Genomic DNA, 17,129 nt, shown 5'->3' on the forward strand with positions numbered 1-17,129 from the left:
ACCTCTTTCCCTTATCGCCACCCCCCCCCCAAGGCATCTTTTTCTACATTCTTGTCCTAATTGCCTTCCCATGACATTTGAATACCACAGCTGTACTCTGTATCTCTTTGTATGCTGTGGCCCCATGGAAAGCCACAAACCACTGTAGTTGCCAAGAATTTTTTGCTTTACCCCACTGGAGGTGATTGCCTTCCCGTTGAGAGCGTGCGGACTAGAACGTAAGCGCCATAAAAGCAGATCTTGTTTGTCTTGTTCACCGCTGTGTCTTAGTGCTGGGCTTGGAGCATGGTTTGCACTCAAGAAATATTTCTGGTGTGAATGAGTGTCCAAAACCCTGGAAGCGCAAAGGAGACACTCGTTGTGGAGTCTTATAAGCTGAGTAGGGGTTGGTTTACTGAGGAAGATGATATAGGGAGGGTGACCAGTTAGAGGACACAATGGGTGAGAAACACTCTGGAGTATGCCACGTTGGGCCATTCCACGTACATGGCCAGGACTGTTGGAGGCAGGACCTTGAAAGTGGTCCCAGCCGTGGGCTTCTCCTGGGGACCCTGGTTCTTGGCTCACTCCTGTGAGGAGCCCTGATGCCAAGTCAGAAGATACCAATTCCTAGTCCAAGCTCTACCACAAACCAGCTGTGTGAAACTATAGAATGGGCAGGTGGGTTGGCCTAACTGACTTGTGGGGTCTGCCTGGCTGGGAGTCCATGATCCTGCCATAGAGGTCATTAGCCATTGCCTGTCCCCAGTGGCCCTGAAAACCCCTGCATGGATCCCATGTCAGTGGTCACAACTGCAAAGAGAAACTTCCACTTTGCTCTCACTCAAGTTGAGGATGCAGACAGCCTCAGGCCTGGGTCTCCTGAAAGCCTCTGTGACATCAGAGACTTCCCTGCAACCCACCCTTACAATCTCACCCCCCTGCCCACCATGCCAGCTCTGGCTGAAACTAGTGGGAACCATTGAAGAGCACTGGGGCTTATCTCTGCTATTCCAGAACAGGGCTGCCCTGCAATGCTGTTTATTTATCCAGGGCAACCGCCCACTGAGAAAATGGCTGTGTTTGTTTCCAAGTGTGTCGTGTGAACCTTGAGCTAAATATACCCACACCGCTGCCTCCCCAGCACCCGCCCCGGAATAGCACACCCCATTTTGCTCATGTTCTGTCTGCAGAAGCAGTCCCCAGAATCCACAGCCCCTGGAATCATAATTCCCCTTCCCCAGGAGAAGGAGCTCCTGAAAAGGAGATGAAGGTTGTCCTGGCCAGGAAGGCATGAGTCGGGGGCTGGGCAGGTCAGAGTCTTGTTCTCTATAACACCAAAATGAAAATATTCCCTCCACCCTGGAATGACTGTTCCTGGACAGTGAGTGCTTTGTGCCCTTGCAGGGACAGGGCCTGTTTACTCCAACCCAGCCCCAGAGAGGAAAGTTTCCTGTGGCTGCCAGCCCTCCAGTTTAGGAAAGTTCCCATCGAGGGAGCCAGGCCTCTCCCACTTTGGCTGCAACCCCAGTGTCCCTGGTTTCTTGTGAGACATTGGGCCCCTTGGGATAGCCAGGTCCTTCTGGCCTTGGTCTCACTTCTCCCATGCTCCCAACAGTCCAGGACTCTCCCCCATTATGGGTCCATCTTTTTTGTGACTCCATTTGGGCCTACTTTACTTAGGACCAGAAAAAACTGTAACTCTTGTAAGAATTTTCTCGTCCGCCAACACTCATGAGGCCAGCCAGGATGAAGGGGGAAAGATAGGGAAGCATATCCACACCAGTGATGCCTGGGCAGCAACAAGGCCAAAGAATTAGGAGGCTGGCTGGCTGCCACACCCCTGCCCTTCTCTCCCCAGACCCAAGGTTCCCTCTCGACCCCACCCCACCTCCCTCTTCCTAGAATCCATTTCAGCCCTACTGACAGGACAGATTGTCCCAGCCCCCCACACAGGGAAGTGTCCTGCTAGAGCCATACTTCCTTTGGAGCTGAGCGGCCCTGGGTTCTGATCCTGCCTCTGCTGCCTATTAGCTGGGTGACCCCAGGCAAGGTCTTCCTATCCGTTGAAATGGGGCTCAAATCTACCTGATGAAGGTGAAATGGCTATAACTGCCTGGCACTTAGTAGTAGTACCTTCCCTCTGCATGTGCCAGACACTGTTCCAGGCGCTGAGTATATAGAGACAAGCCAGGGTCTCTGCCTGTGTCAAGCCACACCTAGTGCAGGAGACAAAACAAAAACAAATTGTCGAATCTGGTTGTGAAGAGTGCCGGGAAGAAAAACAAAGCAAGGTAGAGAAAGATGAGGATGGGTGCCATTTTAGAAGAGGTGACCAAGGCAGGCCTCCCTGAGGAGATGACATCTGAGTAGATTCAGGAGTGAAATGAGGGAGGGAGGGAGGGAGGGAGGGAGGGAGGGAGGGAGGGAGGGAGGTGGTGGTGGTGATCTGGGGTCCAGTGCTCCGGTCAGCGAGAACAGCAAGCTCCTGAGCCAGGTGTTCGAGGAAGAGCAAGGAGGCCGGTTTGATGAGTGTGCAGTGGGGAGGGGGGCAGGTGCCACTAGACCTCGCGGGCCGTGGTAAGAAGTGGGGACTTTATTCCGGGTGTTCGGGTGTGATGGGAAGCCTTGGGAAGGCTGAGAGCTTGGGATGAGATGGGAAGGAGTGACATGGTCTGAATGGAGGGGCTTTTTCTGGTATTTTTCCCCCCAATACCTGGTAAACGTTCTGGTAAGGGCTCTAGCTTGTGTGTCACTCCTACCTCCCTAATGGCTTAATAAATATTGAGGAGTCTTTGAATCATCTTGGCGGTTCGGTGCGCATGGCATTCCGCTAGGTACGAGGGATGTGAGCAGAAATGACACAGGCTTTCTAAGTGCAAGGCAAAGCTGTTGGAGGACTTGAAGCTCAGGCGTGCCATGATCTGATCTATGGTTTTTAAAAATCCTCCATGTGGAGCATGAACTGAGTGGGGTTATCAAGACCAGAAGTAGGGCCAGGCAGGTCTCACAGTGAGCAGACTGGCCTGGTGGGACTTGGAACCAACTGGAGATGGCAGGTGTCTGAGGGAGCAGCCACTACTCAGCCAGGTGGGACCAGGTGGAAATGAGGGCCCATGGGCTCTGTGTTCATTCATCTGTGATCCATTCACTCTAGACACTCCCTAGGCCCACAGGCTCCTGGTCTATAAATGGGGAGAGACAGCCTGCACTGCAGCATCGTTGGAGGACTAAAGGACAAACGGGGTGCAAAGCTTACTTATTAAAGAGGGCTGCAGCCCCCTCTCCCTGCCCCACAGGCTGGCTTCACCCTGGGCTGGGTAATTTAACCCACAGCCCCACCTTCCCATATCATGTGCTTGCCTCCTGACTGCCCTGGGGGTGAGGGCTGTTGCTCGCCTCCTTCTGGGCCCCGAGTCACACCCCCAGGGGGTGAGGGACAGGGCCTCGCAGACCCCATCCCAGTCCTGTAATGGAGTAGCTGTCCCTCTGCTTGCCCTCTGTCTACCCATCAGCCGGGCCCTCCCCTCTCCAGAGGGAGAAGGAGCCTCAGGCCAATAGTCCCCAGACCTGGCCTACCCCTAAATCACTGGGAATTTAGCCCTGTCCCCTCTCCCTCCCTGCCTTAGTCACATCAGTGGGGAGGCTAAGGCCTAGTGGTTCTGCACTATGCACAGCCTCAGCTGCATGCTCCTCCTCGGCTTCCAGACCACACATGGGCCGGCTCTCGCTCACTACTTCACCCTCATCTCCCCATGCCCTTCTTTCCTGCCTTCTGCTCCAGCCGCCTAGCCTCCCTTCACTTCCCTGCTCCTGCCCTCTTTCCCGCCGCAGATTCTCCAGTACCACTTTTTAGCCAGCTCACCTTGGACAAAGCCCTTCCCAGCTTTGTACCGTTATCTCAGCAATAAAGTGCGTTGGTCATCATCCCTAGCTGGGCGGCAGGAAGGAGGGCAGCCGTGAACCCTTTATCTGGCCCAGAGTGGGCATGGATGGCTGTTGTTTTTCAAATCACTATTGCAGGGATGCTTGGGTGGCTCAGTCGTTAAGCGTCTGCCTTTGACTCAGGTCATGATGCTTCCTGCCTGCTGTTCCCCCTGCTTGTGCACTCTCTCTCTCTCTCTGACAAATAAATAAATTTAAAAAAAATCTCCAAATCACTGTTGCATGCAGGTGGCCTCCTTCTCCTGCCTATCCACATTACTGATGTAGCACTTAAACAGCAGCCTCCTTTCTGTTCTCTCTCCCTGCAGGACACTTTCGTGGAACTCTACGGGAACAATGCAGCGGCTGAAAGCCGGAAGGGCCAGGAGCGCTTCAACCGCTGGTTCCTGACAGGCATGACTGTGGCTGGCGTGGTTCTGCTGGGCTCGCTCTTCAGTCGGAAATGACCAGACACTGACCACCCACTTACCCTCCCACCCCTGTCCTGCTCCCACCACATCCCTTTGTCCAGCCACCATTGCCACCAGGAGAACCACTACATGCAGCCTATGGTCACCTACCCATCACAGGGTTGGGCCTAGACCTGGTCCCCCGCAGTTAGTTTTCTAGAATCTTCCACGCTTCTGTGAAAGCCGCCTTCCCTACACCTCAGTTCTTCTGGCCTCAGAACCCACAAGGTTCCCCCAAAATCTGCCCCATGGAAGCTGGCAGGTATGGGGGGTATTTGTAGCTGGGAGCTAGAGGGCCCTGCCTGATTGGTGGAACACCCCAACCCCTTAGCCTCCCCAAGAATGCTTTCCTGCCAGAGAGCTGGAGAGTTTTCTGACCTTTTTCCCCAGAAGGAGAGACTAGATTGCCTTCGTTTTGATGTTTGTGGCCTCGGAATTGATCATTCCCTTCCCCTTCCAGGACCTAGGCTCCCCTTCCTTTCATCCCCACCTTCCCAAGAGCCACTTAGGGGCACTTCTGACTAATTAGGGACTCAAGCTGCTTGGAATAAAGAAACAAGGACCAGGACCCCCTCCCCACTTCTGGCCTGGCCGAAGTCCCTGATTCCAATCCCAGTGTCCTCCAGAAGCCTCTGGCTAGAGGCCAGCCCCGCCCGGGAAGGAGAGAGCTGTAGCTGCAGGAAGCATCCCATGCCAAAGCTGGGGTGGTCCTTGCAGTTCAGCACCACCCCAGTTCATTTCTCCTTCCCCTCCCTTGGCTCCCATGACCGTGACTGAGGGACCAACTGGGCCCAAGGCAGGTGCCCCAGAGCTGTTGATGGGCTCAGCTGCCTCACTTCCTGCAAGAAGATCAGCCTGTGGCATCTTTCCCTTGGGCTGCCGCCCATGGAGTCCAGGGATTCGGGGGCCTTGGCCCAGAGGTGAAGGGGAGCTACAGGGAACAGCTATGGGAGCCCTAGAGTCTTCCCTACCTCAGGCAGGAAGGGCAGGAGGGAGACCCTGATGCATGGGGGAAAGCGGGGGTGGCAGGAGGGGCCAGTCCTACCTGGCCAAACAGAAGTGTGCTCCACCCCCATTCAGCCTGGGCTGCAGGGCTGGCAAGGTCAGAGTGGCCTGGCCAGGAGTCCATCAGGCCTCCCTCTCCTCTACTCCACCCATGGCCTGTCTCATCCCTGGGGGTCCTGGCCTACCCCTGGCCATCCCGGGCTCTCTGCTGTACATATTCGAGACTAGTTTTTATTCCTTGTGAAGATGATATACTATTTTTGTTAAGCGTGTCTGTATTTATGTGTGAGGAGCTGCTGGCTTGCTGTGCGTGTGCACGTGGAGAGCTGGTGCCCGGAGACTGAACGGCCTGATGCTCCCTCCCCTGCCCTGGTCTGGGGAAGCCAGCTGGGGGTCCTGGCTCCTGAGGGGCACCTATCCCCCCCCAGCCCCCACCCCACACTTGTTCCAGCTCTTTGAAATAGTCTGTGTGAAGGTGAAAGTGCAGTTCAGTAATAAACTGTGTTGACTCAGTGAGCAAAGGGCCTGGGCTCTTGTGTGCCCCGGGCTGGGGGAGGAGGGGCTGTGCGGCTGGCAGCAGGTTCTGCGGGGGAGCTGGGCAGCACTGCTGGCTCTGCTGCCCTCAGGAGAGGGCCTTGAACAAGTCCCTTCTTCCCTCTGGGCCTGAATTTCTCCACCTGCTCATTGATGGGGTTTTTACTGAGCACCTGCTGTGTGCTGAGCACTGGGGTGTGTGTGAACAGGATGGACACAGTCTCCGCCCTCAGGAACTGACGTTCTAGGGGAACAGCCAGCCACTCAGCAAGCATTTACTGAGCCCTGATCTGCCCAGGCACAGTCCTAGACACCGGGGATTCTGCAGTGAACAAATCTCTTCCTTTATGGAACTTCCATCCTTGGGGAGACAGACAAATAGAACAATGAGTCTGGCAGTTGGAAGGCAAAGGTGGAAGCTGGGTGACCATGAGGAAGAATGACAAGACTTACGAAGGACCTAGTGGGGGAGGAGGTAGGAAGGAGTTAGACTTGAGGTAACATTTTTTTTTTAAGTTGTATTTATTGGGGCGCCTGGGTGGCTTAGTTGGTTAAGCTCCTGCCTTTGGCTTAGGTCATGATTTCAGGGTCCTGGGATAGAGCCCCGCATTGGGCTTCCTGCTCAGTGGGAGAGTCTGCTTCTCTCCTTCCCTCTGCCCCTTACCCCACTCGGGCTCTCTCTCTCGCTCACTCTCTGTCTCTCAAATAAAATCTTTAAAAAAAAAAAAAGATTGATTTATTTAAGAGCATGAGCAGGAGGGGCAGAGGGGGAGAGAGAGAGAATCTCAAGCAGACTCTGCGCTGAGTGGGGAGCCTGATGTGGGGCTCGATCTCAGGACTGAGATCTTTACCTAAGCTGAAACCAAGAGTTGCCACTCAACTGATTGTGCCACCCAGGCACCTCCAGACTTGAGGTAGTATTTTAGAGGTAGATCCCACAAGATTTACTGGTGTATTAGAGATAGTTCAAGAAAGAAAGGAATCAGGTGACTGGAGTTTTTGGAGTGGTGACACCATTACAATTACAAAAGTGAAGCACGTGTCTAAGGCCAGTGCAACCCAAGAGGCTCATAGTGAGTGCCCAACAGTATTTAATATGGGGACCTTGGCTTGTCTAAGCTCCCTAGAAGTGGTAATGAGAGCTAGGGCCAGAAGAATGTATGAGTTAACTAAAAGAACGGGAGAAGCAAGAAGAGTGGTCCTGGTCAAGAAGCAGCAAGTGCACAGGATGAGTAAGAGTTTTCTTCAGGCAGAAGGAAAGTTGGTGTGTGGAGTTGAGAAGAGGCTCCTGGGTCAAGACTGCGCCAGAGAGGTGGGGTGAGGGGAGTGAACTTGGTCCTGAGGGCAGTGAGAGCCAAAGGGAAGTTGTAAGTCAGGGAGTGGTATGCCCCCTTAGAGCCCCAAAACAAAAGACCCCTGTGTGAAGAAGGTTCTGGAAGGGAGCAGAGTGGGAACCTGGAGACCAGTGAAGAAGCCATGGTTTGTTTAAGGCTCTGGTTCTCAGGGTGGGCATGTGTCTCCTAGGTCACCATTCCTGGGCTGTGACTTTGTGCAAGCTACCGACCCTCTCTGTGCTCCAACTTTCCCCTCTATAAATGGGATTGATGGCAGGCAGTACCCATCTCACGCGACTGTGGTCAAGATTGAATGAAATAACCCAACAGAGCTTGGAGGAGGACTGGATGGAGAGGCGCGGCAGCGATGACCCCACCATCAGAGGGGCTCCCTACAGAGAAGAGCCCTTCCACTTGGAGCAAGCAGCCGGTGGTCCCGGAGGGTCTGGGAAAGCGAGCGAGGACGTCAGGGGCGGGCTCTCCGGCCGGGGGTGGGGTTGGAGGAGGGAGCCTGCCGCGAACGCTCCGCCCCGCCCGCCCTCGGGAGCGGCCTTGACTGCCCTCTGGTGGCCGAGGGTGGGGGGTGAGATCTGAAGCCACGCCCACTGCAGCTGCCCTTTGACGGCGCCCCAGACTTCTGTCTCCCGTGGGCCAGCTTTCCCTAGTGTCTGTCCTTCGTCCTGCTCCCCAGAGGGACCTTTACCCTTCCAATCTTGGGGTACCGTACTCAGCCTGCCACGGCTCTCCCGGGACTCAAGGTCATCATTCTCCTTAGTTAACACCAAAGTCTTCAGTCTTTCCCCCCACCTCTACCCCCGCCCCTGCCCTTTTATCTTAGCTGTTCAGGCCCCCCCTCCAGATCTTTGATCCTTCTGGAAACATATTTTCACATACAGGCAAATACATAGATATAAATATACTTTGATCTTCACCGCACCACCCCCCCGCGCCTTTTTTTACGCAAATGGTAACACACACACACACACTGCCTTGCCTTTTCCCCCTAAATAATGTATCTTATAGAAGTTTCCATATTCATACAAGAATCCCTGTGTACTCATCGTGCAGCTTCAAGTTATCGACACTCATGGCAGCTTCATTATTTTTTTTTTTTTTAGCTGTGTAGTGTTTTAACCAGACCTCTTAACTCAGTGATTTCCAACCTTTTATACATGCCATGGCACATGCACAAAATACTGGAATTGCACACTGAGGGAAAATTGGGAGGGGTTTCAGACTGCCTATGTGGGTCCTAGGGGAAGATCTATTCCATTTCTATAATTTTTACGAGGAGAAAAATGGAATACATTTCATAGTGAAGTATTAACTTTGATTGAAACAAGTATTTTATTTATTTTATACGAACTTTTATAATCAAAACTGTTCACACAATTTCTGATCAAGCTTTATTAATGATGATCTCTTCAAATTCTTGGTAGTCAGCATCAACAAGAGATTTCATAGCCAGAAGTAGGTGATAAAAGAAAAATTTTAACCATCCCAAAGCTTACAATTGAAATTACATTTAAATATTCCAACAGTTCTTCCCTTTATTTAATTGACGAGTGTAATGCTGTATTCAAGTGGATTTCAAATCCAAAGAACTTTTTCATTTCAGGTATTTTAAATTAATGATAAATTACAGAACACAGGAAATGATGTAAAGTTTCCAAGTCCTTTTTTTTTTTTCCCGAGAAAATTGTAACTGCTATTAAACCTGGGCAAGGCCATATAGCACACAGGAAGAGAGGAAAGGAGGGAGAGAAAGACCGTGAAAGGAAAGAAAGAAGAAAGGGACAGACTGTGTAGTGGGACGGTTTACATTTCATAAGAATTCACAAGACCTTTTACGTGAAGTTATTCAAGCTAATCATGTGTGAACCTACCGAAATGAGGTGGTTTAAATAATTTAGGAGGGAATTAATACTTCATATGACCAGAATTCTAACATTAGCACATGGACATTTATTAAAAATCAAAAAAGACAAAAATTTATTGAGATCCTATTTGTCAATCAAAGTTTGATGAAGTCATTCTTTTTTTTAAGTAAGTTCCATACCCAGCGCGAGGCTTGAACTCCTAACCCTGAGATCGAGAGTTGCATGCTCTCCTGACAGCCAGCGAGGTGCTGAGGAAGTCACTCTTAAAACACGAGGTACCAAAGGGCGCCTGGCTGGCTGTCAGTAGAGCATGGGACTTTGATCTTGGGGTTGTGAGTTTGAGCCCCACTTGGGTATAGACAGTACTTAAATAAAAAGGAATATAAATAATGTCGTAGCTAGCCAGCAGGATAGTTTGTAAATTTGTTGCTGAGCAGGGAAATGACCAGTCCTCACATCAGGAAGGCCTGGCTCAAATTGACCTGATGTAAAAAACAGTGTTCCCCACCCCCTGCAAAACAAAACAAAAACAAAAACAAAAACAAACTGTTCCCCGTCCTGTTGCCTTGTAAAAATAATATCAATAAATGAAAATAATGACAAAGCCCTTATCTGCAAACCATTTATGTGGCAGGACATCCCTTTTAGGCATATTAATCTCACCTGGGCTTCATGCCAAGCTCCTTGAGCACCTGGAAAACAAATTCCTGCAGTGTCTGCACAGACTTCGTGGAGGGTCCTTGCGGACGGAAATGGATGGCCCCATGCTCTGTGGCTGACCCCTGCAGTACATGTCGAGGAAGCGCCCAACCTCGGCCGTGCTCCGCTCATTCTGGTAGAGGGGAGAGAGGCCGTGTAGTGGGTTAGGAGCAGGGCTCTAAAACATTCTTCCTGGGATAGCTGCGTACCCTTGGACAAGTGTCTTGACATCTCTGTGCCAGAGTTTCTGTACAACGGAGATGATAGTAATGGGTGGTTATGCAGATTTAATGCAGGTTTTATCTTAGATGCTTAAGAATGGGATCCGACACCGTAAATACATCACCAGGCTACTCTGTCAGACCATTCCCACACCAGCTACCACTGTCTACAGAGCTGTGAGGGGACTAGTCTTGGGGTTCCAACTGCCTGCGCTCTGTGTCTTAGTATGCATATCCCCTGAAAGCAAAGTCTAAAAGTAAGGATTTGGGTGTAAGTAATTTAAGGGGTGATCCCAGGACAGTGGGGACAGTAAAGTAGGGAAGGACAAGAAGCAAAGACTGGGTGCAATGACACGTAAGTTGCCACCTCAGACAATAGGGCTCCTTCCCAGGGGATCCTTTCAGAGACCTGTGGAACAGTCTAGGGACAAGAACCTCAAGGTATTTCTCCACCAACTCCCATCCCTCATTGGCGGAGGCCTCTCCTGTCATTGGTCCTCGGCATTTGGCACTTCCTGCCTGCCCCATGCTTGGGCCAAGCGTCAATAAATCTATGGTCTAAAAGACAAGGGGACTGTTCCCTTGAATGAGAACTGTGCACCAAAGTTGCACGGGACTTCTGAGGATGGGCTGAGGGTACACGGCCGGGGCAACAACACGTCTGCCACAACCTGTGAAACTGTGTAGCACACCAGCTGGGAAACTCGCCTTGAGGGAGGAACGATTTCCCAGTTCTCGACTTTTGCTAATCCAAACAGCTCTGCCGTCACCAACCTGTGTAGCCATCATTTTGCCCACGCACATGCACCCCCACGGGATAGTCCCAGAAGCAGAATCGCTGGGCCAGAGGTTATACGCGCTCATCGTTTTGTTGCAGATAGCCAAAGCTGTCATCCGGTGGGACTGGGTGTCTCCTGCACCCTTGCCGACAGCCGTGTTCACGCTCTTTGATCTTTGTCAATCTGGTTGATGAAAAAATAGTATCCCATACTTTAAAATTTCACTTGCAAAACTCTAATTGAGGTTGGCATCTTTTAATAATTTAAAAGCCATCTGTATCCCTGATAAGTTAATGAATCCACGCAATGACCGATGAAGGCTGCAAACGGCACACGAAGACGCTGAGCGTGTGTGCCTCCTGGCCAAGGAACACAGCACACCCGGGAAATACTCTTGTCAAAAAGTCAGATCTAAATGTAACCAAAGCCTCTAAACGGAACCACCGGAGATGGAAAGTGCAGGGGATGGAGGGGCACAATCAGTCGTGGGGACGGAATCAGTAAAACGCAGACGGGGTGGGGACTGGTCAGGAAAGGACCCTGCTTCTATACTCTCTCTTCCAGAAAGCTAGAGCAGATCTACTTGTCCCTCTTCCTCCCGCTAACTAAAAACCCTGGACCCTGTAAATAAAACAAGCACAAGAAAACTCTGAAAGGTGATGAGAAGGCAAACCGGCCAGGGATCTCAGGACCCCAGGAATGACACAGTGACGAGTTCCGTGGGTTTTCTTTCTGCCTCAGAGATCCCAGACTTGGAGCCAAAGAAGCTGCAGCTGGCTACCCAAAAAAGCCAATGGGCACAGAAAAGACAAAACAGCCCACAAAGCCTGCTTTCTCTGGTCAAAGGATTAGGAAAGGAACCACCCAGCAGGACAGAACCTCCAGACAGTAAGAGCTCTACTCCAGCCGAACACCACTGGAAAAACTGTGGCCCTAACCACATCAGCAAAGGCCACGCGGGGATTTGGCGACTTCCATTCACCCTCATGAGTCAAGGTGCCCCGACAGCCCCACCAATGTGGGATATTGTGAGATGAGGCCAAGGGAGCCAGGACTTTCATGCCTGCTGGCCAGTAAGGAGCCCGCTCCTGCCTCCTCCTCCCCCCAATGTAGATGGCGGCCACACTGGGAGCCCACAACTCCACTCCCCACCTGGCAACAATGAAAGTGGGTAAATGGATGTAAAGAGGGTAAGGTTTCTACGCTTCACTCAAATTGGGAAATGATGGCTCCAGTAGACTGTGGTAAGATATGTGCACATAACGGAATACCTACACTGCTAAAAAGCTATGCAAAAAAGACACTCAAAAACACTGTGGATAAAATAAAATGGAATTGTAAAAAAAAAATGTTCACATTTTTCCACAGAAAGCCAGAAAAATAAAACAGGGAAATGAATAACAGAACACACAGGGGGGAAAAGGGGGGGGGGATACGTCTTAGCATAGCAATAATTATATTAAATGTAATGATCTAAATATACCAATGAAAAGATACTGGCAGAGGCGCGCCTGGCTGGCTCAGTCTGTGGAGCGTGCGACTCTTGATATCGGGTTGTGAGTTCAAGCCCCACGTTGGGTGTAGAGCCTACTTAAAAAATAAAAAGATATTGGCAGAGTGAATTTTAAAAACCAACTATTGGGGCGCCTGGGTGGCTCAGTCAGTTAAGCGTCTGCCTTCGGCACAGGTCCTGATCTCAGGGTCCTGGGATCGAGCCCCACATTGGGCTCCCCGCTCAGCAGACAGTCTGCTTCTCCCTCTCTCTCTCTGACCCTCCTCCCTGCTTGTTCTCTCTCTCTCTCCCTCTCTCTCTCTCTCTCTCTCAATAAAAAATTTTTAAAAATTTTTTAAAAATTTAAAAACCAATTATATGTTGCCTATAAGAAACTCACTTCAAATATAGAAGCAGATGAGGGGGAGGATAAAAAAGATATATCACACAAGCAGCAAAAAGTGATGGGTCTGAAAAGAGAAACAGACAAATCCACAATTAATAATACACTTCTCTCAACAACTGATGGAACAACTAGACAGAAAATCACCAACAATACAGAAGAACTCAACAGCACCATCAACAGTGGAATCCAATGGACATTTACAGAATGCTGAATTCACCAACAGCAGAATACACAATCCCTCCAAGTGCCCACTGACCATATCCCAACACAGACCATGTTCTGGACCATAAGACACACCTCAACAAACTTAAAAGAATTGAAATCATACAATGTGTTCTCAGTGGAATCAAAAGAGAAATCAACAACAGAACAATAATCTGAAAATCTCCAAGCACTTGGAAACTAAACGACACATTTCTAAATAATTCATGAGTCAAAGAGGAAGACTCTAGGGAAATAAAAAAATATATATTTAATTGAATGAGATGAAAACACAACATATCAAAATTCGCAGGACACAGAGCAGTTCTGAGAGGGAGGTGTGTACGATAAATGCGTACAACAGAGAAGAGAGGTCAATTCAATCATCTAAGTTCCCACCTCAAGAAACTAGAAAAAGAGCAAAGTAAACTCAAAGCAAGCAGAAGGAAGGAAATAATAAGGAAAAGAGTGGATGGAAGTCAGTGAAATTTGAGGACATACAAAGAAATACAGAACTCTGATAAAGGTAACTGCATAGAAAAATATAAAAGAAGCGTTCTTGTATTTTGGGGTTGTAACTCTGTTTCCTACATGATTTAAAATAAATGCATTAAAGGGGCGCCTGGCTGGCTCTGTTGGGAGAGCAGGTGATGCATGATCTCAGGGTCATGAGTTCGAGCCCCACATTGGGTGCAGAGATTACTTACATATTTTTAATGCAAATGCATAAAAACTTGGAAATCTATATTAATGGGCACATAATGTATAAAGATACAATTTGTGACAAAAATAATAGAAAGGGGGAGTGTGGAGTGATATAGGCTCAGGTTTGGGGGTTTTTTAAGATTTTATATATTTGTTTGACAGACAGCAAGAGAAAGAACACAAGCAGGTCAAGTGGGAGAGGGAGAAGCAGGCTCCCCGCTGAGCAGGGAGCCTGATGTGGGGCTCCCAGGACCCCAGGATCATGACCTGAGCCAAAGGCAGCCACTTAACCGACTGAGCCACCCAGGCGCCGCTAGGAGCGTTTTTATGTTACTCAACTTAAATTGATATCAGTGCAAGATTGTTGTCAGTTTAAGATGTTATTTGTGGGATTCCTGCGGGGCTCAATTGGTTAAGCATCTGCCTGTGGCTCAGGTGATGATCCTGGGGTCCCAGGATCGAGCCCCACCCACACTGGGCTCCCTGCTCAGCGGGGAGCCTGCTTCTCCCTCTCCCTCTGCCATTCCTCCCACTTGTGCTCTCTGGCTCTCTCCATCTCTCTGTCAAATACATAAATTAAAAATTTAAAAAAAAAATCAACTAGCCCTACCAGATATCTGTAAAACACCCCACCCAACAACAGCAGAATACACATTCTTTGGTGCACATGAAACATTCTCCAGGATAGGCTGGCTGTATGTTAAACCACAAAACACATTTGATTTATTTTATTTATTTATTTTTAAATAGGATCCACACCCAACGTGAGGCTTGAAGTCATGACCCTGAAATCATGAGTCACATGCTCTTAGGACTGAGCCAACCAGGCACCCCTCAATAAACTTTAAAGATTGAAATCATGCAATGTATCTTCTCCAACCACAGTGGAACAAAGCTAGACATCAATAACAGAAAACTAGGAAATTCCCAAGCATGTGGAAATTAACACACTGTTCAATAACCAGTAAATCAAAGAATATATCACAAAGGAAATTAGAAAAAACTTAGAGAAAATGAAAACACAAAATACCAAAAGTTACGCGATACAGTAAAAGTGGTGCTTAGAGGGAAGTTTTTTTGCAGTAAATGCAGCCTACTACTTGAGGAGTTCAAGCTACCATATTCCCCCAAGGTAAAATGGGTCATTTGAATAACCCTGTAACAACCAAGGATGTTGATTCAGTAATTTTTTTAAAAAAAGATTTTATTTGACAGAGAGAGAGAGACAATGAGAGAGGGAACACAAGGGGGGGCAGGGAGAAGCAGGCTTCCTGCCGAGCAGGGAGCCTGACTCGGGGCTCGATCCCAGGACCCTGGGATCATGTCCTGAGCCGAAGGCAGACGCTTAACGACTGAGCCACACAGGTACCCCTGATCCGGTAATTTAAACACCCACCCACCCCACCACCCACAACGTTTTCACTAGAGAGTTCTACCGAATGTGTGAAGAATTACCTTGATATCAAAACCAAAGATGCAGATGAACCAACTCCAATCTTTAGCTTTAAGGTGGATCCTCATTCCTAGGGTGCCTGGGTGGCTCAGTCAGTTAAGCATCCGACTCTTGATTTCAGCTCAGGTCATGATCTCAGGGTCCTGATCTCAGGCTCATGAGATCAAGCCCTTCAATGAGCCCAGTGCAGAGCTTGCTTAAGATTCCCTCTTTCCCCTGCCCTCTGCCCCTCCCCCCCTTAAAAAAAAAGCTGGATCCTCATTCCAAAAAAATTCAAATACATATAACTTTTATGAGGCAACTAGAGAAATTTGCATACTGACTGGATATTTGATATTAAGAAAATATTGTTAAAACTTTTATGTATATTAATGCTATTTTAGTTCTACGCATTAAATAGTCCTTTTGTTTAGAGACACACAGTGAAATATTTGCAGATGAAATGATGTGACATGAGTTATTTAAAATAATTCTGGGGGGGCGCCTGGGTGGCGCAGTCGTTAAGCGTCTGCCTTCCGCTCAGGGCGTGATCCCAGCGTTCTGGGATCCAGCCCCACATCAGGCTTCTCTGATGGGAGCCTGCTTCTTCCTCTCCCACTCCCCCTGCTTGTGTTCCCTCTCTCGCTGGCTGTCTCTCTGTCAAATAAATAAACAAAATCTTTAAAATAAAATAAAATAAAATATAATAATTCTGGGGTGGGATGCTTGGCTGGCTCAGTCGGTAGAATGTGCAACTCTTGATCTCCAGGTTGTAAATTCAAGCCCCACATTGGATGCAGAGATTGTTTTAAAATAAAATCCAGGGGGGCACCTGGGTGACTCAGTTGGTTAAGCGTCCCACTCTTGATTTCAGCATGGGTCGTGATCCCAGGGCTGTGAGATTGAGCCCTGCGTCTAGCTCCACGCTGGGCATGGAGCCTGCTTAAGATTCTCCCTTTCCCTCTGCCCCGCCCCGTCTGCATGCACGCTTTCTCTCTCTCTCCCCTATAAAAAAACAAAAAACAAAAACAAAACTTAAAAAGATAGAAATAAATAAATAAATATAAATTAAAAATAAATAATTCAGGGGTGGGGATGGGGAAGTGAGTGGGCTGGGAACAGATAAAACAGGTAATTGTGGTAATTGTGGCTGCTGGGGAGGCACGTGGAAGTTGCTAGATGAGACCTTTCTGTATGTTTGAAATTTTCCCGTAAGAACTTTGGAGGACACTTTTTTCTTTCTTTTCTTTTTTTTAAGATTTTATTTATTCTCTTGAGAGAGAGATAGAGAGTGTGAGCAGGGAGAGAGGCAGTGGGAGAGGGAGAAGCAGACACCTCCCACCCCACTCCCCCACCCCAATACCCCCCACCCCGAGCTGGGAGCCGGACATGGGGCTCAATCCCAGGACCCTGGGATCATGACCTGAGCTGAAGCAGACACTTAATCAACTGAGCCACCCAAGCATCCCAGGACACTTTTTTCTTTTTCTGTAATCTTCCTGGTCCTGAGGTTTGCAACACTTCGAAGAGCATTTATCTTTTTCTTATTTGTTAGGCTGTTGGTTTGGTTTGGTTTATAGCATATTAAGGAAACCAGTCATTTTTCACCTTTTTAGTTCCTTTTCAGTTTCTCTCTCTCTCTCTTTTTTTTTTTTTTACAGAGAATTTTACTATTATAGGACATTTTGACCCAAATGTTTTGACCTCATGGATGTGTTTATCCCAAGGCTATTTTGACTGTGAGTTTTGAATCCAAATATTTTTATCAGAATTACACTAATTCTTTTTCTCTTTTTTCTTTTTTTCTTTTTAGGGGCGCCTGGGTGGCTCACTTGGTTGAGCGTCCAACTCTTGATTTCGGCTCAGGTCATGATCTCAGGGTTGTGAGACTGAGACCCGAGTTGGGCTCCGTGCTCAGTGAGGAGTCTGCTTGGGATTCTCTCTCTCCCTGTGCTCCTCCCCACACCTATGCACTCTCTCTCTAAAATAAATCAATCTAAAAAAAAAAAAAGATTTTATTTTTAAGTAATCTCTATACCCAACATGGGGCTCAAACTCAAACTCCAAG

The 17,129-nt window shown here is 48.8% G+C and overlaps 1 protein-coding gene across 3 annotated transcripts in view; it reads left to right on the top strand.

Annotated features, from left to right (window-relative positions):
- Positions 1 to 5,894, top strand: part of BCL2L1 (BCL2 like 1) — a 48,821-nt gene extending 42,927 nt beyond the window's left edge. For all 3 annotated transcript variants that reach the window (XM_026503241.4, XM_026503240.4, XM_026503239.4), the window contains exon 3: positions 4,233 to 5,894. In XM_026503241.4, the coding sequence (XP_026359026.1) occupies positions 4,233 to 4,370 (138 nt within the window). In that variant the 3' untranslated portion in view covers positions 4,371 to 5,894. The remainder of the gene's footprint in view (positions 1 to 4,232) is intronic.
- Positions 5,895 to 17,129: the final 11,235 nt, after the last annotated feature.

This window comes from Ursus arctos, unplaced genomic scaffold (genome assembly GCF_023065955.2).
Source record: "Ursus arctos isolate Adak ecotype North America unplaced genomic scaffold, UrsArc2.0 scaffold_16, whole genome shotgun sequence".
Lineage (NCBI taxonomy): Eukaryota > Metazoa > Chordata > Mammalia > Carnivora > Ursidae > Ursus > Ursus arctos.